General features: G+C 40.0%; 1 protein-coding gene across 1 annotated transcript; it reads left to right on the top strand.

The window, feature by feature from the left end:
- Positions 1-995: 995 nt before the first annotated feature.
- On the top strand, positions 996-20399 carry MRPL39 (mitochondrial ribosomal protein L39). Its single transcript, XM_087818378.1, has 9 exons — positions 996-1066; positions 1789-1995; positions 3916-4055; positions 6048-6147; positions 7071-7138; positions 9244-9356; positions 11428-11493; positions 12342-12495; positions 15874-20399. Exons 1-9 carry the CDS (start codon positions 1003-1005, stop codon positions 15940-15942), a joined length of 981 nt encoding a protein of 326 aa, XP_087674504.1. The 5' UTR covers positions 996-1002; the 3' UTR covers positions 15943-20399.
- Positions 20400-20922: the final 523 nt, after the last annotated feature.

Here is a 20922-nt window from a genome sequence, read left to right as displayed (position 1 = left end):
CAGGGGGCCAGCGGGAGGGGATGGACAGAGGGAAGGGGAGGGAAAGGCCCCGGGCTTCCAGGGGGGAACTCACCAGGTCCTCTGCCCTAAGGGCTTCAGGGTGGAGATTTTACTCCCCTAGCAGCTTCACGCACACAACAGGGCATTGCTAACGCTGTCAGCATGTTATTCACGCATCCATCCCTTGGGCTTCATCGCATCCCTGGAGGTCCAGCCCAGGACCCTCTCGCCCAGCCCGGGGGTCGCAGCCTCGGTTCCTTAGCCGGTGCTTCCCCCTGGCGGCGGCGCGCTCGCACTGCAGCTCGGAGAGGAGCGGGAAGGCCCAGGGCAGAGCCCGAAAGCCGGGCGCCCGGAGAGAAGCCGCCGCGCTCGACGCCGCGGGGGGCATTTCCACGCCGCGCCCAGGGGACGCCTCCTTCGGGAGCCGGAGCTCCGGCACCACAAAGGCCGTGGCTGCCCCGCGGCTTCCTGCGAGGGCGCTCGCTCCCGCACTCGCGCACCACGCCCCCGCTGAGCGAGCGAGGGCCAGGGGGCTCAATGAATGGAGGCCCGACCTGCAAGCTCCCCTGCAGGACGAGCGCTGAGCCACGAGCGAGCTGTCCTGGCGTGGCCGGCCGGGACGACCCCGAGGCAAGAGCAAAGGGAACGTATCTTCCCCCAGTTTTTCTCCCCAGGAGTATTCTTGGCGGGAAGCTAGGGCTTCGCCCAGTCGGCCGGGCTCGAACCCGCGGACGGCGGAGGGTGAGGATGCACGCCCGGCGCGGAGGCTCCAAGAGGGACGCCGGCTCGAGGTGGGGATCCCGGCTCCCTGGGCGTCAGCACCCCCGGGCTCCAGGCGCCGGACCTCCCGCCGGGGCGCGTGCGCGAGCCGCGGACCCGCCCTCCGAGGGACTGAGCCGGAACGGAGCCGTCCGCCGGAACCCGAGTGCGCGCTCCGCGTTTCCGGGGGGAGGCGGACGGAGCGGACGGGCGCGCGGCGGCTCCTGCGGCGGGACCGGGGCCATGGCCGCGGGGGTGCGCCGGCTGCGGCTCTGGCGGGCCGCCCGCGGTGGCGGCGCCGGCTGGAGTGAGTGTCGGCGGCCGTGGGGACGCGGGGCCGGCGGCGACGCTTAGGGGCTGGAGTCTGCCTGGAGTGGGCCGGAGGCGGGTCCTGGGAGGTCCCGCGGGGCCCTGGCGGAGGGGGTCGGGGGTGGGGGGTGGGGGGTGGGGGGTGGGGCCCAGGCCCCCGGGCCTCGGGGTCGGGAAGGTCGGGGGCCGGGGCGCCTGTGGGAAGGAGCCCACGTCCCGGCGCAGCATGGCCGCATTCGCCTTTGGCATACTCGTGCTTGCCTCGCCAAACCCTGTTGCTTGGCGTTGGGTGGATGCGCCCGGCACTTCTCGCCGAGATGGCGGCAGCGCTGGCCGGGCACCGCCGGCCTCCCGGAGCTGAGTCCCCAAGGCCTGGGCAGGGGACAGCTTGGCCGCCTGCCCAGCGACCGCTCTGGGTTCCATTGCCTGGTTACCCTTTTGCCCCTAGCTGTAAATCACAGATGGGAATACGGCGGAGGAAAGTAGTGGGACCTGGAGATCCGACGGTGAAGCCAAGGCGCGGGTCGGGGCCGGCTGGCGTTTTAAGGGGTAATATTGGCAAGTGGTCGGACTTTGCCCCTGAAGGCATTTTGACCAAATTTCTGTCGCGTCCTGCCTCCTTTCGGTGTAGGAAGATGGTGATTTGGGAGCATACGAGGTGGGGTTGGCACTACGTGATTCACTTCTTCAGCTTTCTAATTTATTGTCATTTCTGCGCAGGATTTATAGCAACATCACCAGCTTCTCAGCCGTCACCAGCCGAACTGATAGAAATGCAGAATGATGTCTTTAATAAAGAGAAAAACAGGCAGTTGTCGCTGACTCCCCGAACCGAGAAGATTGAAGTTAAACACGTTGGGAAAACTGACCCTGGCACTGTGTTTGTGATGAATAAAAACATTTCGACTCCTTACAGTTGTGCCATGCGTAAGTAATGAGTCAGTCAGGGTGCAGTTTTGACTGTTTTTACCTAAGCTGTGTGGGAGGACAGGTGCAGAGGAGAGAAGAGGCTGTTATTGCTCTCTTGAGTGTCCCAGAAGTTCTACCTTTTCGGGGCATCTTACTCTCTGTCCACTGTCACTGTAGCTGTACAGGGTGCTGTGGGTCTTGCAGGGTTGGTACTGTAATGCACAGATTGTGCTGGTATTTGTTTGAAGCTGGCTAAATATCAGGTGCTATCCAGTTGTTTCTGGTAGAAGAAGGCAGACGTGAAAACATTGTTACTAGTAGCTTGTCTCTTTTAGATAGCACTCTGATGTTATGAGAACAGTCCCCATAAGGATCTCATTAAAGGATTTGGGGGTAAAGGCACTACCCTGGCTCCAGATGACCAGCTATTTTGGCTTCTTTTCCTTTCTAGTCCTTACAGCCTAACTTAAATCATTTATCTGCTTACCACATGCCTCCTTCTGTGTTGTGTTTTTGTTTACATTTACATGTATGTGTGGTAAATGTGAGAGTCGAAATGTGCATGGGGTGAGTGTGATTGGGGTAAAAATGTGTGTTGTGTTCATACTTTTTTTAAAAAAAAAAATATTGATTTCAGAGAGAGGGAGAGATAGAGATAGAAACATCAATGATGAGAATCATTGATCAGCTGCCTCCTGCACGCCCCCTACTGGGGAACCCTGTACATGTGCCTTGACCCGGAATCGAACCACGATTGCTTGGATCATAGGTTGATGCTCAACCACTGAGCCACGCCAGCTAGGCTGTTGTGTTCATACTTTAAGGGAGAAACTGCATTGTGTGTGATTTGGTGTGCACATGAAGGGAACAGGGTCTCAGTATTTTTATTTTTGATCAAAATGCTTGTATAGTACCTTTGATAGAACTGGTAGTATTTAAAATTAGCCCTCGCCCCAAGTAGCTGTACACACACATGCTCACTCATGTATATGACTAGCTGCATTGTTCAAACTTGGATAAACTCAGTAATGATTCCATTTAAGTGACAACTTTAGTTATCAGCTTTAGTTGGCCTATACACTCTCATTGTTTGTTTACTCTGGCATTTGAATTAGTGTTTATGATAACTGTTATTTGTTTTTTGAGCATTTATTGACCCTCTTCTACATGGTAGGTGTTAGGATTTCAGATGAAGATAAGAGAAGCTCAAAGCTCAGGCCTTAAGGAGCTTTATTCACATCACTAGAGAGATGAATGAAGCTTCTCAACCACACTCAACATGACCCCTGCCCTGAGACTTGCTTGTCATTCATACCTTCAGTCAGTCAGTGAAGTTATGTTGAGTACCTAGTATATTTCAGTCCTAGTACTAGGCTTGGGATGTGCTGATGAGTGAACAAGAGTAGACATGATTCCTGCCTTTATGGAACTGATGTAGTGGCTGATAATTTAGACCCTGTAGTTTGACCACCACTTTGAGTAGCTGTGTACTTGAAAACCATCTAATTAGGGAAGTGAGAGATAGTTTGGGAGCAAGACCCCAAATCCACCTACAACAGATTTACTGTGGAAGTATAGTTAAATATTTTTCCTTCTAAGTCGTGTGTGCATATATCCAAATGTATCCATGCTGCTGCTCTCTGAATACATAAGTGTAGCTCTTGGAAAATTGTTTTATTAATTAATGATTGACAAATTAATTTCAAACTGGACTTAGCCTTAATGAGTTTTGTAAATGGTTTGGGTAATTTTCTTAATAACAATACATTGCGTGTGTTGGATATTAGTTTTTATTAATTACAGAGGTAATATACTTTTATTTCCAGAAAAAAGAATCTTGCAGAATCTTGCTTTCTATTGTTTTATTTCTTAATGTAGCCCTTAAACATGCCGCTTTTCACTTTTAGATTTTATCTTTAATCTATTTTAAATTCCTAGATTTAAGTGAGTGGTACTGCAAGAAGTCCATTCTGGCTCTTGTCGACGGACAGCCGTGGGACATGTATAAGCCTTTGACCAAGTCCTGTGAGATTCAGTTTCTTACTTTCAAAGACCGTGATCCAGGAGAAGTTAATAAGGTATTTCTGTCTCCATACTCTTTCCCCTCCCTCACCCCCAGTTTTTTTCTTCTTGTTTTTATTAAAGTCTATTTTCTTTGGCGTATGAAATGTTCAAAGACAGCCAAGGTCAAATGTACTGTACTAGGTTGTGTTTTACTTGTTAGATTAGGCATTTTCATGGTTTAGATAATACCAGTAGTAACCATTTCTCTGTATTTTGATTTGAGGAAACAGTATGGCATGCGTTTGGCATTTATATCTCTGTTCAGCTGACACTTATTGATCACCCTCTATGTTGTGAGTGATTTTATTCCAACTACTACTGCTGGAATTCAGCCTTTGACCATCTTTTCTGCATTTTTTCAGGAACTTTTTAACTCTCTACCCCCACCCCCCTTTTTTAATACTAAAGTCTCCCTTAATGGTTCTGTAAGAGTTTTATTAAGAGATATGACTAAGGATCATGTCACTTACCCCTAAAGAACTTGCCTACATGATAACTGTTCATGTAGCTTTCCAGGACCTGTGTGATCTGACCTCAGCCTGCCTTACCTCCCACTGCATCTTTCCACTTCATCTTTGCTCTTGCCACACTAGATGACTTTGTCATAAATGGTTTATCCTGTGTTATCTATCCTACTTGCTTTTGTTGATGCTCTTCCTTCAACTCTTGAGTATTTTCTTTCCTCCTGATTAAAATGCTATCTGCTCTGTACAACCTTCTTGTTGGAATTAATCTCTCTTTTCTCTAGGACCTCACAACACTTGGCTAATGTCTCTAGAGACAATATTTTAACTTAAATTCTAGATACAATATTAAATTTTTAATTTTTAATATTTTAATTTTAATTTGGATCTTTGAAGACAGGGATCATGGCCCTTATGGGACCCTGTCCGTAACTGACATACAGTAGGTATTTAATAATATTTTAGAAATAAAATACTTAAATAAGAAAATGATAGACAAGATAATAGTAATAGCCAACACTGAGTATTTATGATGTATCAGGCACTGTCTTAGGTGATTCATAGGTATTAACTCATTTAATCCTCATAAATGCCATAAAATCGGTGCTATTATCTCCATCTTCCAGATAAATAAACTGAGGCTAGTGAGAGTTTCACTAGCTTAACCAAGGTTACCAGTTTAGGAAGTGGTGGAGCCTGGATTTGAACCTAGGCATTCTGTGTCTGGAGTTCAACAGACATTATAAACATTTATGTAGGATAGACGAAGAAGTACATTTTCCTACTTGCCTTCAAGGCCTGTGTTTATACTTATTCTTAGTGTATGTGATGTGATTGTGTAGAATACATTCTGGAGCAGTCTGCCCTGCACAGCCAGGTGAGCCCACTCTTGTCCTCAGGTGTGGGGAAGAGCTGATAAAAGTCAAGTAACCAGTTATAGTAGTGCTAGTATGGGACATAAGATGAGCAGGTGTGTGCAGGACTCGTGTTTCTCTTCATGACTCTGACAGTCATTGGGTGGTACCATCTCAGGCATGTCTGTGGATCAAAATGTGCTAGGAAAATGAGAGCCTGGTTAATAGGGCGGTTGCTTTGCTATAAATATGTTTAATTTGAGTGATGGACATGATGTTAGGTATAGGAGTCATAAATAATTCTTGAAAGTTGAGTTTTCCCTCCGTATTTATATATGTTATAGATGTATATATTAATATATTTATTTTACTTTAGCACATGTAGGTTAACAAGTTAACTTTATCCTGGCTTAAAAGTGAAGTTACTACCAGATAATAAAACTATTGGTTGATAAACATCATGGTGTCTGATATCTTGCACAGAAACATTGCTAACAACATGAAGTTGTTTTATTATTTCGTGGTTTTAGTTTAGTACAGATAGTGTCATGGCCTGATGGTCGTTACTGCTACGTGCTGACAATGTACAGAAATTTAGAAGTAGTTCCTAAGTCAAAAGTCAACCTAAATGTTAATGTTGAATAGATCTCAGTGAATCTTAGTGTGTATGTCAATTTCATTTTTCCAGGCTTATTGGCGGTCTTGTGCCATGATGATGGGCTGTACAATAGAGAGGGCATTCAAAGATGAATATGTGGTCAGTTTGGTCAGAGCTCCAGAAGTGCCTGGTAATGTACAAATATAAATATAAATACAAATATACTTTTTGTAATCTTTGAATATTTTGGTACCTGTCTTTGAGGTATAGATTTCATTTCTAATTTTATCTAGTATAAATTAACATCATACTTACATTCCACTTATTGTGGGTAACAAAATCCATATTTAATTATGGAGGTCAATAATTAATGTAATAGGATTAGAGGAGAATGTTTCTCTTGAATGTGAATTTCATTGTTTCAGTGTTTTTTTCTTATCATGTTAAGCGTTTATTTCCACATCGAATGTGTGGAGGACAAGGAGATGGGAGTATAAATAGACTTCTGGAGAGAGCTACACTTAGGTTATACTATGTCACCAGAAATGGCTGACACTCTGGAGAAGTTCATGAAAGAGTTACTTTTTGCAATTTTGCTAAAACTAGGATTTTGTAACAGTATGTGTAATAGGATTACATTTGTATTTTTTTAAAATGTAGAAGTATATACAACCAAAAGTATTTGGAAAGCTCAATAAAGAGTTATAAGAGCAAAACAACAAAAATAAAGATATGTAGGAGATACCAAAAAAGAAATTCACCATTTCATGTCCACTTAGTCATTTACCTGCTTATTAGATATCTTGTTCCTTTTGGAATTTTTATATCTAGGGGCTATTTAAAATCTCTGTGGCAACATTATTTCTGAGGAAAACTTGAACATTTCAAAAGTACTGGTGATCTTGGGCTAATAATGGGAGAGTTAATTTTTTTGGATGAGGGAATGTTGGTAGAGCTCTGACAAGCACCTGGAAAACTGGTAACATTTTTATATTTTGTAGAGTTGGGAAAGATTGCTAACCATTTTGTGGTTAAAATATTCAATTGTTGCAAATTGGTAGCTTTCTACCCTAATAGATTTGACTTTGCTTTTAATTTTGGTTGGGTTTACAGTAATTGCTGGAGCCTTCTGCTATGATGTAGTTTTGGATAAGAGACTTGATGAGTGGATGCCAACAAAAGTAAGTATACTCTTTGGAGTATTAATTTTAGAGTGTGTGCTTTTCTTTGGTGGAATGATTCCTGTGTTAGTATTGTTGAATGGTATGGCGTGTTGAGGATGTTTAAAGGAATGAATCTGTCCATCTAGCATCCCTCTATCTATCTTGTTGCTTTCTTAGTGTATTTAAGATAGAGACATATGAATGAAGGCAGTCTCAACAGTATGGAAGCTGTATGTCCTACTTGACCTTTGCTTGTAATGCTTTCTTCCTTGTACTGTTCCTGCTGTTCCTTAAGATAGTGGTTTTCCAGATGACCAGAATATAAAATGCAGAAGCTTAACTATCTTGGTTCATGTGGTGGTAGGGGGCCTGGAGCCTTAAACTTGGATCCCCACAGTGCAGTTTGAAAACCATTGCTCTAAACCCTTTAGCCTGTTGCATACCGTGAGATCCCCCTAGATGCAAGCGTCACATTGAGTGGGGGCAACAGACTAAACAGCAAAAAACTAGACTGTGCAGATGGTCTGCCTTCATAATGCAGGTGCTCCTTGTTGGTCTAGGACTTGGGTAGCAACAGGGCCTGGCTAACAGGGATGATCTAGTCAGGTGTTCTGTAGGGGGAGAGTGCTCATGGCCTTCAAAACTCAAGCCTAGAGGCTTAGTTATGATTGAGGAGAGCAGGCAAATGCCCAGTTGTTAATTAAGCAAAACTCTATGTCCCACAGATTGGAAATCTGGAGATCAGAAAAGGGGACATGGTGTAGCATCCCATTTTATCAGTTCCACTCTGTACATTTGTTCACATTTTAATATCTCCGAAAACAAACATGTCTTAGAGTAGTTGGCGTCTTATTTTAATTGATAGTGTTTTTTCCTTAGTGGTACATCTTAGATTTAGTGAAATGCTTAATTCCTAAAAGCAAGAATTTAAAACAGATGCAGGTTAAATTCTGGCTTTGGAAGTTATTTCTTTTATAATCCTACCCATATAATTTTTTATCAAGAGGGAAAGAGAGGAAGGGAAGAGAGGTGGAGTGAAGGGAGAAGGAAGGCCAAGGAAGGAACTGGAATGTTTCTTCACAGGCTCTGGATTTGTGTCATTGTAACTTCTTCCCTTCCAAGTATGACTCCAAACTTAAGAAGAGATTCTTTATTGGAGCAATTAAGTGAAAACCAGTAAGATCAAGATTCAACTCTCATTACCTGTGGAACTTGCTGCCTCCTTTCCCTTTTTTTAAAGATAAAACTTTAACAAAGAAATGTACTAGATAATTGCTGGCTCCATGGGATTGGGTGGATGGCTGAGAGAAAATAGGGAAGAGTTAAATTCAAAGAACATCTCTGTTAAACCATGAATGTAGATTCCTTATACAGTAAATGACCCCTTCAAGAATGGAGAAGAGTGATTTCATGCAAAAAAAAGTCTAAAAATAGGAAGTTTATGGAAAGAATTTTATTACAAAAGTTATTTGACTAATAGTGATCTTTTCTGTGTTAGTAATGATTTATAGTATGAAAACCTAATTACAGTTTTTATTAAAAGTCATATAAAAGTTGATAAATATATTATTAATCATTTTAATTATGTAAAATTGATATTTGCATTAAACAGAAATTTAAAATATTGGAAATAAGGTATATTTTGTACAGGGCCAATGATGGTATTACATGAAATTTTCTGAATCACATAAACAGTTCTTTCCACATGCATTTAAATAGCTTAATTTTGCTCATAGTGTAAACAGATTTTTGTATCATACTATTTATTTATTATCATTTCTATTTGTTATATCATTTTAGTAAACATTTATAAGGTTATATAATTTGAGTGAAATAGTTATTAAAATTTCTTCATAGTATTATCTTTAACAGTTATTAATACAGGCTGATATTTTAATTACAAATAAATTGCAAGTTTTATAGTTTGTAGAGTTGGGAGAAATTGCTAACCGTATGTTCCATGGTCCAAATATTTAATTATTGCAAATTAACAACTTTCCTGACAAATTTGCTTTCCTTTTTAGTTTGATTTACAATATTAAGCATATAACTTAGCTTATTTGCTTTATGTTGAAATACTTTTAAGTAAATTGTTACAGATGTTAATACTTTTCTTTTTTAAGGAGAACTTACGTTCTTTCACAAAAGATGCTCATGCTTTAATTTATAAAGACCTTCCATTTGAAACTCTGGAAGTTGATGCGAAAGTGGCCTTAGAAATATTTCAACACAATAGGTAAGTGCAGGCTTGCTTTAAATAAGATTAGAACTCCCTAAGTTACATGTAATGAAGAAAATTCAGGTCTTAAGAATTCTTATATTCTTAAAGCTGAATGTAAAAATTTAGGAAAAAATTCTAAATAAAAGCAAATTTTGTTGGGAAAAAATAAAAATTGAGCTTGTAATAGATATATTTTATGATAGATATATTCCCTGGTTAGCTCATGAAGGCCTCCTTTATCAATACCCTCCCTGGGTTGGCATTTTTCAAAGTGTTGTGCCTCAGGAATATTCTTCCATAAGGCATTAATTAATTTGCTGAAAAGCATGTACTGTGTTCAGCTGAATTTGGAGAACAGTGCCATAAAACAGTTTATTCATGTGCGCTCTAAACCCTCCCAAAGTAGACATAGAAGACAATGATTTTCAAACGTAGTAGCTTGTGCAACTCTTTTTTAACGCAATTTTTAGCATATTCTGGAACCAATGTACTTAGAAACTAGTAAGAATATACTATTTTAACTGAACCAGAGTAAAAATAGTACTATAGAACCAAACCACCATTGATTCTGTAAGAAAATTCCTTGGATTATCAGAACATATCAGGTCACCATGCCAAAATTCTCGGGTCATGCTGCCCAGCAGAAATACAATGTGAGCTATCTTTAAATTTTCTAGAGGCTACATAAAAAAAAAAAAAAAAAGTGAGGTTAATTTTAATCATAAATTTGAACAATATATCTAAAATGTTATTGCCACATTAAAAATGGTAATGATATTTTTTATTACCCTTCTCATACTAAGTCTTCAGAATCTGGTGTGTATTTTACACTTAGGCACATTTCAGTTAGGACTAATTAAATGTGAGTGTTCCATAGCTACCATAGTGGACGGCATACTAGACTTTCATGCCACGTATGCTAGGATTTTCCTTTCCCATGCTCAGCTGTTAGAGTCTAGCAGAGGTGTGTAGGACTTTTGTAGCTTAGTTGAATGTGTGGGGGAGGGAGGGTATGGTTTGGGGGTAAGTTTGAGGGGACAGAAGAGTTTTGGATGATTCATGGTGTATCAGTGATCAGGCCTTGGCTCTCAGGGGACAGGAGCGTCTCTTAGAGGTGGGTCGGGAGATATAAATGCGGGGGTAGGGGGCGGGCCCTGACAGTAAGTGAATGTTCTTGTGTAGGCTAATTTTCCCAACCTTCCCACACGCTCACATAATATTTGTTTAGCACTCTGTGGTGAATAGACAAGGCTCTTGATAGTAAGTGGTAAAATCATGATTTGAACCTGGGCTGTGTGGCTCATCTCTGCTATTAGCTCTACGGACAAAATGGGGTAGATTTGGGAGACAGGCTGAATTGACATGACTTGGTAATGAACTGGATATAGCGGGTGTGGTGGGAGAAGCAGGAATTAAGGAAATCTCCCAAGTTTTTCACTTGTACATGTGGTGGTTGGCAGTGTCATTTACTAAGCTAGGAAAATAACAACTAAGCTCTCTTATTCCTAAGCTGGGAATAAGAACAAGTTTGGTGGGAAAAGCGGGGGTAATATTTTGTTCACTTTGAGGATTTGGGAGTTTAAGGGACTGGGGAACACCCTAGTGGATGTCCATGAGGGTCTTGGATATACATTTTAGGGCCCAGGAGAGGTATGTGGATTAGAAGTAGAGCTGTGGAAGATATAAATGCATAAATGGTAATTAAAGCTGTGTAAACCAAGGAGCTAGCCCAGCAAGGATGCTCAGAGTGAAAAGAAGATCTAGAAAAATCCTTGAAGGCAGAGAGAGAGAAGGGTGGCCAGAGAGTTAAAATAATAAGCATTTTGAAAGGTGGAGGTGAGCAGTGGTGGTAAGAAAGTGAGGACCCAAAGTGTCCGTTAGGTTGTCATCAAGGAGGCTTCTGTGGCTTTGGTGAGACAGTTTGGTGGAGTCATGAGTGAAGGGGGGTCCTGAAGGGGAGTGAGGAAGAGGGGGCTCCAAATGTAAACCTTTCTTTCAAAAACTGGCTGAAGAGGAAGAGAAAAGATTTCTTTAAACTCCTTTTTGTATGTTCATAATTAAAATGTTTTCCTTTGCTCCATTTTAGGTATAAAATCGATCTCATAGAGGAGAAAGCATCTCAGAACCCTGAGAGAATAGTCAAGCTGCACAGGTAAGTAAAAATTAAATAATTGGCTGCTATGCTAATTTAGAGTAAGGGTTTGCTTAGTAGGTACCTGAATGTAGTGTGCAACTAGAAAAGACGGACTCGTGTCGTAGGCCGTTATTCTCATTGCCTTGTTCTCTATTGCTTTGTTTGCTGTTTTCATAAAGTAGTAATTGGAAGCTTTAAATTATCTTCAGGAAGTCGTGGTTTCTGTTCCTCATTTTATTGTTATTTTTATTTCTGCATTTCAAGGGTGAAAACCATTGTTCAGAAATGTAATTTTTAAGAGATAATTTTGAAGTTGAGCAAAATAGTCACAGTTATGAATTGCACATGATAATTTGTGTGTATATGGAAATATGAATTCTGACTAGTTACTCCTTATAATACATACAAGTAAGTTAAATTGGAATGTGCTTTCTGATGTGGGGATGAGAGAGGTAAGACAACTCATTGTGCAAAACTGACTTCATGGTCTGTGACTGTTTACCCAACCCCATGTTTTCTTGATTTGGACTTAACTTTTTCCTCTAGAAAACTGTTCTTTGTTGCTGGACATAATCTGTCCTACATATTGAATTCTAACCTCTGTTGCAATGAGTTGAGTTGTAAGATTGTAGGTTGTCAGTTTTAGACAATGGATCCACTTGATAGCATGATGTGTTCAGTGATCTTAAAAATCTTGAGGCTCTTCACTTGAGATTTTTATGCCATGGCCATTAGAGGCTGAATGGAGTCACGTAGAATGTTCTTGATTAGGGATGTAGCAGCAAAGAGAATGAATATATTTCCCCCTGCAATGTATTGTAAACCATTTGATTTTGAGGTTTTGTTTATTTTAAAAATCAAATCAGATTTGGTGACTTCATTGATGTGACTGAGGGCCCTCTTATTCCAAGAACAAGTATTTGTTTCCAGTTTGAAGTGTCAGCGGTTCACAATCTTCAGGCCACCGGATCAAGTCTTGTACGAAGATTCCAGGGTCTCTCCTTACCTGTTCATTTAAGAGTAAGTTAAAGTTTCAGGTCATCCAATTTGGGTGTGGGTGTGAGTCTAGTCTTGATTTTATACCAGTTTGAAAGCCATAACATTTTAATTTTCATTAAGTTGTGTGACACTAATATTTTAGAAACTTGGGTTTACAACTTAAAAACAGTTTTTCCTAAAATGTAAACAGATAATTTGCAGAAGAAACATTAGTTGAAAAAGTTAAGTCAAGTTGAGATAGCATTTTTAATTTTTCAAAGCAGTATGGGAGAGGGTGTATGAAGAATATTGGAGTGCTGATTGAAAAGACCGTCTGGAATGCCTTTTGGCCTTATTTTAGCATGCTCTTCTCCCTAATTTTGATGGACCATTCATGACCAAAGCCTTTTATGTTCCATATTGCTATCACCTTTGGTAATTCTTTTATTTTTTAATTAAACTTTTGATTTTGAGATAATTGTAGATTCCTATGCAGTTATAAGAAATAATATAGAGAGATCTCAAGTACGTTTAACCATTTTCCTCAATGGTAACATCTTCCCAAACTACAGTACAATATCACAGCTAGAGTATGGACACTGATACAGTGAAGATACAGAACAGTTCCTTCACAAGGGTCCCTCATGTTGGCCTTTTATAGATAGCCACATTCACTCACTCCCCTGTGCCCCGCTCTCACCTCCTTACCCCTGGCAACTGCTATTCTCTTTTCTATTTCTGTAATTTTGTCATTTCAAGAATGTCATATGAATGGGATCATGTATTATGCAATCTCTTGGGATTGGCTTATTTTTTCACTTAGAATAATCCTCTGGAGATTCATCCAAGTTACTCTATCTGTATGTCAGTAATTCATTCTTTTTTGCTGCTGAGTAATTTTCCTTGGTATGGATGTACCACACTTTGTTTAAGCATTCACCTGTTAAAGGACATTTGGGTTCCTAGTTTTTTGGCTATTGTGAATAAAGCTGCTGTGAACATTTGTGTACAGGTTTTGGAATTTTTTTTCATTGCTCTGGGATAAATACCCAGAAGGCACATGTTTAGTTTTTAAGAAGCTACCAAACTGAGTTCCAGAGTGGCTGCATCATTTCATTCCTACCAGCAATGGGTAGGAATGAAATGTTTTCAACTCCTTGCTAGCATTTATTTGTCACTCTTTTCTATTTTAGCCATTCTGATTGGTTCATAGTGATTTCTCCTTGTACTTTGAATTTGCATTTCCCTGTTGGCTAATTGTGTTGAACATTTTTCATGTGCTTCTTTGCCATTTGTATATCTTTTCTGGTGAAGTGTCTGTTTATGTCTTTTGCCCATGTTCTAATTTGATTGTTTGCTTTTTTTGTTGAATTTTGAGGGTTTTAAAAAATGCACTGTAGATATCAGCCCTTTGTTAGATAAGGGTTTGCAAGTGTTTTCTCTCTGTATTTTGTCCTTTCGTCCTCTGAACAGCTTTTTGCAGATCAGAAGTTTTTAATTTTGATGAATCCATCTCATCAGTTTTTCTCTTTGTTTTTCACGCTTTGGGTGTCAATTTTAAGAATTCTTTGCCTAGCCCTATATCTGGTTCTTTCTCCTAAAAGTTTTATAGTTTTATATTTAAGTTTGTGGTCCATTTTGTATAAGGTGAGATTTAGGAGAAGGTTCATCTTTCTTGCCTATAGATGTCAAATTGCTCCAGCACCATTTGTTGAAGAGGCTGTCCTTTCTCCATTGCATCGCTTTTGTACCCTTCTTAAAAATCAGTTGGACGTGTTTGTATGGTTCTGTTTCTGGGTTCTCTCTTCTGTTCCGTTGATCTATGTGTCTATCCCTCTCCCATATCACACAGTCTTTAGCTATAAATAGGTCTTGAAATCAGGTAGAATAATTTCTCCTATGGTATTATTCTTTATAAAAATTGTTTTATCTATTCTAGGTCTTTTGCTTTTCCTCTAACTTTAGGGTAATTTTTTCTATATCGACAAGCCTTGCTGAGATTTTGATAGGAATTATATTAACCCTGTATATCAATTTGGGGAGAGTCGACATCTTTACTGAGTCTTCAATCTATAAATAGTATATCTTTTCTTTTATTTAAATCTTTCTTCACCTCTTTCATCAACACTTCATAATTTTTAGCATACATGTCCTTTACGTGTTCGATGTTTCTCTACATGCTTGCTTCCTTTCCTAGCTTTCCCCGTCTCAGAAAACAGCATTGTCATTTACCTGTTGGAGGTAATCCTTGATTCCCTATTTCCCTGATAGCCATGCCCCATCCCTTCCATCAACAAGTCCTTTCAGCTCTTAATTCTCAAACATACCCTGAGCCCATCTGCTGCATAGCTTCTCATCTGCGGCTGCCCCCACCCCAGGCCCTCTTACTCTCCACTCCCCTTCTGTTTTCATTCTTGTCCCCACAGCGCATTCTCCACTAAGTAGCCATGTGACCTTTTTAACACGCAAATCAAATCATGTAATTCCTCCGCCCCAAACTTTCCAATGGCTTTTTGTGAACAAATTCTAACCCTTCCCTGTCTGATAAAGTCCTGCATTATCCCGCTCCTGTCTGCCGCTCTGACTTCATCTCGTACCTCTTCCTGCATCGCCCGCCATAGTCCGTCATAGTCCGTCCACACCGTAAGGTCTCTGCACCAGCTCTTCATTCTCCCCAAGTCAGGTGTGGTTTTCCCTTTAAACATACCAATGCTGCTCTTTTCTCCGAAGGGTTGGCATGTACATAGTTAGTAATTTTACCTTTTATTGTACGTTTTACCTGCTCATTCACTGTGAAATAGTCCCTGGCCCACCCTCGTGCCTCATTAACCCCTTCAATTGACGTAATCAAATTGATGTGGTCATTATGCACTTTGACAATCATTAATACATTCTGATAATCCTCTACCACATAGAACTGTTAAGGATTAAGGAAATTAGCTCTATAATTTGTTTGTTGTTTTTGTTAGTTTTTACTTGCTCTCAAGGGTAATTTGCTAAATCCTGTAGGTCTGCCATTTCAGTGTGAGGTGGGAGATCTCACGGTTCGCAATGAACCTATCCTTGTGTGTGATTAAGATGCGAAGAATGGCCTCTAAGCACGCTGAAATTGGCTACTTAAGGAAAGGACTGTAATCTACGGGAAAGTGGGGCAGATTTTTCTTCCCATGATAAGGAATGCTCTCTGTGATGGTAGTGATTCAGAACAAAAGAGGAAGAGTGGCGTATTCAGGGCTCAAGACTTTTCTTAAATGCAGCTGTTCTTTATGGTACATTGTTCTACTCTAATCCATGTTTATAACCATTTAGTCCCATTAGTACTATGTATTTGTTTTGTTTTAAACCTGTATAAAGACTCAGTCCCTTTTATTTTAACTTTACTGATTTATTTTTTCATAGTAAATCTTTTTTTTCCCCAAGGCACATTTTACGATATGGGATAAGCTATTGGAAAGGTCTCGGAAATTGGTAAGTGTTTTTGACAGCTAATGAATACTCTTCTACAAAGAAATATTCATTGAAATTAAGCAAGCAACAACAACGAAAAGAAAAGAAGGAAAAAAGTAATTATTAGTTGTCTCAGTAGTTAAAGCAGCTTTGTGGTGGTTGTTTACACAGTATTTTGGCAAGAGAAAAACTGTAGCTTGAATTGTTTTGATTTTGTTTGTTAATATTATGGAAATGATACTGTAGAACTTGAAGAGAAATAAGAATATTCTATATAGTAGTAATAGTTCTTAAAGGTTGTAATGGTGTTAATTGGGTTTTATGATAATTATTTTGTATTCCTAATGAGCGTTTAAAAGATTAAGATTAGTCAGATCTATTTTAAAACTGCCTTGACCGTTGGCATTAAATGTGCAAGTGTCCTGAAAAACAAATTTAAATGCTTGTGTTTTGTGGTTTGTTTGTCATTAGCATTTAGATTTCATAAGTAGGAATGATAATGTTTTTTGACCTTAACTATCCCTAGTCACTGTCATAGGCTGTGTTCATCTTTTGTTTAAATTATCTGATAGCTGTTCTGTGTAATCCGGCTGCATTGCATGAGCCCTTTACTAGTTTCCCTAGTGTTGTACTCTAGTCAGGCTGCAAACATACTGATCAGCACACGTCAGACTTGTCTTCAGGCTCGTTTATTTCTCCATCTCAGTTCTTCCATCGGGGGCTCATGTTCCATCCTTCTGTCTGCTTGCATCCTGCTCATCCTTCAGCACCTTCTCCACAGAACACTCTTAGTGTCGTTGCTTACCAAATACCCATTCGAACAGCTTCTGCATGATTACATACCTCCTCTTGCTGTTTTCTGCTGCTTTTTGCTAGTGCCTTTACATTCAATCTCTTAACCTATTCAGGGTTTATATGTATGTGTCATCCCAAATTTTGAACCCAGCATTTGGTACACAGGGTGGGGGGCTTACCCAATAAATATTTATTATTTTTGTGATGATGTTTAAACTTCGTCTACATGAATGAATTTATAGGTAGAATTTGTTTTTTAGGTACTACTTAGCCATAATGGTCTTGTGTAAAGCTTATGTAACTTCCTTTGATGAGAAAGTATATTTGAATAGATGGAATAACTTTGTCTCTTTGGTTGATTACAATAATTATTTTAGATGAAGGAAAGAGAAGAAATGAGTGTAATTTAGGGGAAACTCAGGAAGCAATAATAACTGAATACTTTAAAGCAAGGAAAAATGCAGAAAAATAGCAGATACAGTAACCTAGACTAGTAGAAATCAGCGAGTAGCTGTTTTTGAAACATTTATTCTGGTTTAGGTTTCTCCTTCCACTGTTCATTTTGCTTGTCTGTGAAGAGTAGGTTAAACATGATTCATTGATGCAGCCAGCATGGACTTATTAGGGTTTCTGCCAGGACCTGTAGGTATAAAAATGAACAGAACCTCTCACTGTCTTCAAGGAAGTTACTTTCATGGGGTAACTAGACATAAGCAGCCAGTCAGGTGGGGGATACAGAGGAGTGGGACTCAAACCAAGCCCGGAGGGCGGTTAAGGAAGGTTCCCAGCAATTGGTGTCTTTGAAGCTTGTTTTAAAGGATGAACGAAAGTGGGGCAGGCAGGTAATTTGCTGGGGCATAGGTTGGGGGTTATCTCAGATGGGAGGAGAGCATGAACGTGAGATGAATCTGAACGTACAGTCCTGTGTAGAGTGAGTTATGAGTCCAAAGAAATTTGCTTCAAACAGTGTATGAAGGGCTCATCTCCCATGATGTAGAATTTTCATTCCCCTCCTGAGGGTGATTGGCCTAACTGGAGAATTTTAACAAGGAAGTGAGCTCTTTGGCAGCTGTTCCTGTTTAAAAGCTCATTGGGGGGAGGGTATGGGAGATAGCTGCCACTTAAGTCAGCAAGTACTCTTACTAAGGGCATAGAAGATGATGAGATTCTAAAGTTTAGGCATGGCAGTAAGAATGGCTGTGAAAGTTACTCAGGCAGAGTTAGTAGGACTGTTTATTGACTATGCAGGTAAGAGAACTGTGGATTCTCTAATACCCTGTGTGGGCAACTGGGTAGAGCCCTTCACTGAAATAGGTATGCAGGAGGTGGAGCAGGGTTTGGGGTGATGAGGAATACAGATTAGCCCCGTTTGCTTGATGTGTGCGAATGACACAATAGACAGACAGCAAGCTCTTTCATTCATTTAATGTTTTGTTATAAAGATGCCATGGGAACCTCACTGTGGCTTCTCTCAGTTAGCCTATAGTATAATTGGTTTCTTTATATGGTGTTTGGCTTAAAGTTGCAGAACCTATTGATGACATTAAGTAAGGACTTACTGTATGGACATACAGATACCTATTAGTACTAAGCCTGTAATATACTATGTTAAAAATAGTATTATACCTCCCAACAAAATAGTGATTTAAAATATGTTGTTGCAGCACTGCTGGTGTTTTTGTTACACTGACGATTCATTTTATAGATGAGAAATAAAATGACAGCCTGGAGGAGCCTAGCTGCGGCCTCCTCCGGTTATATTGTTAATGGAATTGTGCTCTACTTGATAGTTTATATTGGGAACTTGGCCTTGTAAGTTTTTTTCTCTTTCTACTTAACTTTCTGTAATAATTACCATTGGAGAAAGACAAAGGTCATGTAAGGGAAGGACTGTGGGATGGTTTCAAGTGGCGGGTGGGGGGTAAAACTAAGTGCTCTTTAGAAAGTAAAGCTGTTCATGTTTTCACAGGTAACCGAAGATCAAAGTAAACCTACAGATGAAAGTACATCTACCTAGTAACACCTAAAATTTAAACATGTGTAGTAAATTAAAATAAAAGTTTTCTGTGTACCATTTGTGTGCTTATAAAGATCCACGTCTTTTTCTAAGATTTATACTGTGTTTAGGTTTTTCTTTCCCTAAAGGATAGAACAACTCATGTTGTTGACTATAAAAATTTCACACAGACTTAACCCCGTCCCTTCATTCCCCAGATGTAGCACTGGGCTTGTTTTCTTCTTTCCTGCATGCATGAACTTAATGTGCACGAGTACAAATGGAATCTCTTGAAGACGTCAACAGGATCATGCTAGTTTCCATTTTTCCTTATTTTAAAGTGGTTCAGTCAACATCCTTGGGCAAAATGGCAAGTGCTTTGTGGATAGATAGGCAGATAACTGACTGTTTACTAAGTTAACTGTTTCTTATATACTGGTCATTTCACATGGAACCTTTTGTTTAATCCTCACAACAACGTGCTGTTCAGAGGTGTTTCCATTTGGTAAACAAGGAAACTGAAAGAGCACAGAACTGGCAAATTAGCAAAGCTGGAATTTGGACCCAGGTAATTTCACTTAGCCTCTTATGCACTGCTCTATGCTGCTCACGCGCCGGAAGTTTTGTAGGAAGAGGTTTCTGGTAGTGGAATTAGTGAAAGATGTTACCTGATCCTAGCCTCTCAAAGGTTTTGTCAGACGACAGTCCCAATGGCAGTTCTGAGAGTACCTGTTTCCCTGTGCCTTGGGCAAGTCTTGACTTTCAGCCTTCTAAAAATATTTTGCCAAAGAATTTCTTCCCATTCCTTTCCAAGCGCTTGCTTTCTGGGCTTCATGCACAGGTTTCATCTCAAGATTTATTTCTTCAGTCCTGGGTGGGATCTACTTTTTCTAGAGTCCATGTCTTCCTGTTCCCTGATTAACTTTCCTGTGTTCTGAGAAAAAGTGTTCAACGGGTGAGCCGTTGCATGTCTAATGTGGCTTTACAGCTTACATTTTGCAGCTTACATTTATCAGCTTTTTGGCTAGGTATAGAATTCTAGATTGAAAAATAATTTTCTCTCAAGTCTTTGAAATTAACTGTTACCTTCTGGCACCTGATGTTGTTAATGAGAAGTCTGATACCAGTTTAATTCTTGGTGTATAAAATGCTAAAATTTAATCTATAACTGGATAATCAGTTCATCACTTAATTCTCCTTGTTGACATCTGTCCAATGTTGACATCTGTCTTGAGCTCTAGGGAATTTTCTTTAAAAAAAATGATACCTTTTTCTTTTCTCTGTTTCTTTAATACCATTTAGTTGGATTTTGGATCTTCCGTATTGGTCCTCTGAATTTTTCTTGCATTTATATTCTAATCTTTTTACTTGAGCTTCTTGTCACGTCAAGCATATTCTCCTTTCTGAAAGCTCCTCTGCTTGTTCATAAAACCTTGTTCATGTTTAACAGATACAGTGTCTGCCTATTCGTTGAAAGGCTTCCTCATGTCATTTCCTTACAAGAAGAAACACTGTCCTATCAGTGCATTTCCTTACCTTTCATGATTTACAAAGTATAATATTCTGTTTTAAAACGAAACATAATTGGTTTTATGATTCATGTTCTTTTCAGTTTGCTTGTATTGCTCAAGAGTTGTTTTCACATTTAGTATGTTGCATGTAATATACATGCAGAGGTGCTTGATACATATGGGTCTCTGTAGTATTCCATTTATATCTCTATATTTTCAATTATGGAATTTCTTAAATATGGAGACTGCTTTCTTGATCTGCAGAATTTAGGAAAGACCAAACTGATGCTTGAGCTGTCTGTAATGAGTGCATACAAGTCAGCTTGGAAAAATAATCCCTGAGGTTGGAATATACACGTATGCCAGGTACAGATAGTCTCGGCATCAGAACAGGCTGTGTTTCCAAAGTCAATGGAGACTTGGATATATTTTCCTGTTCCACTCAGGCAGCTGTGAGCAAGGCCCTGAGCTGAGTGAAATACGAAGAAGTTTAAACTGATATTTCTTCCTTACAGGAGCTCATGATCTAGAATCAAGGACAACACATACACAAATAACATGTGTGGGGCACAATGTGAAGCACTTTTGTAGGAGAGCTACATGCTGTACTTTTGAGAACGGAGGAGAAAGATCATTTCTGTGTGCGACCCTTTTCAAAGTTCATTTTCTTTGTGGTTGGCATGGGCTGAGGGATTAGAAATTGCTGAGCTGACAGCATTT

This window comes from Miniopterus natalensis, chromosome 6 (assembly GCF_054644295.1).
Source record: "Miniopterus natalensis isolate mMinNat1 chromosome 6, mMinNat1.hap1, whole genome shotgun sequence".
Taxonomy (NCBI): domain Eukaryota; kingdom Metazoa; phylum Chordata; class Mammalia; order Chiroptera; family Miniopteridae; genus Miniopterus; species Miniopterus natalensis.
The sequence above is the reverse complement of the archived record's forward strand: the minus strand, read 5'-3'. Positions and strand labels throughout refer to the sequence as shown.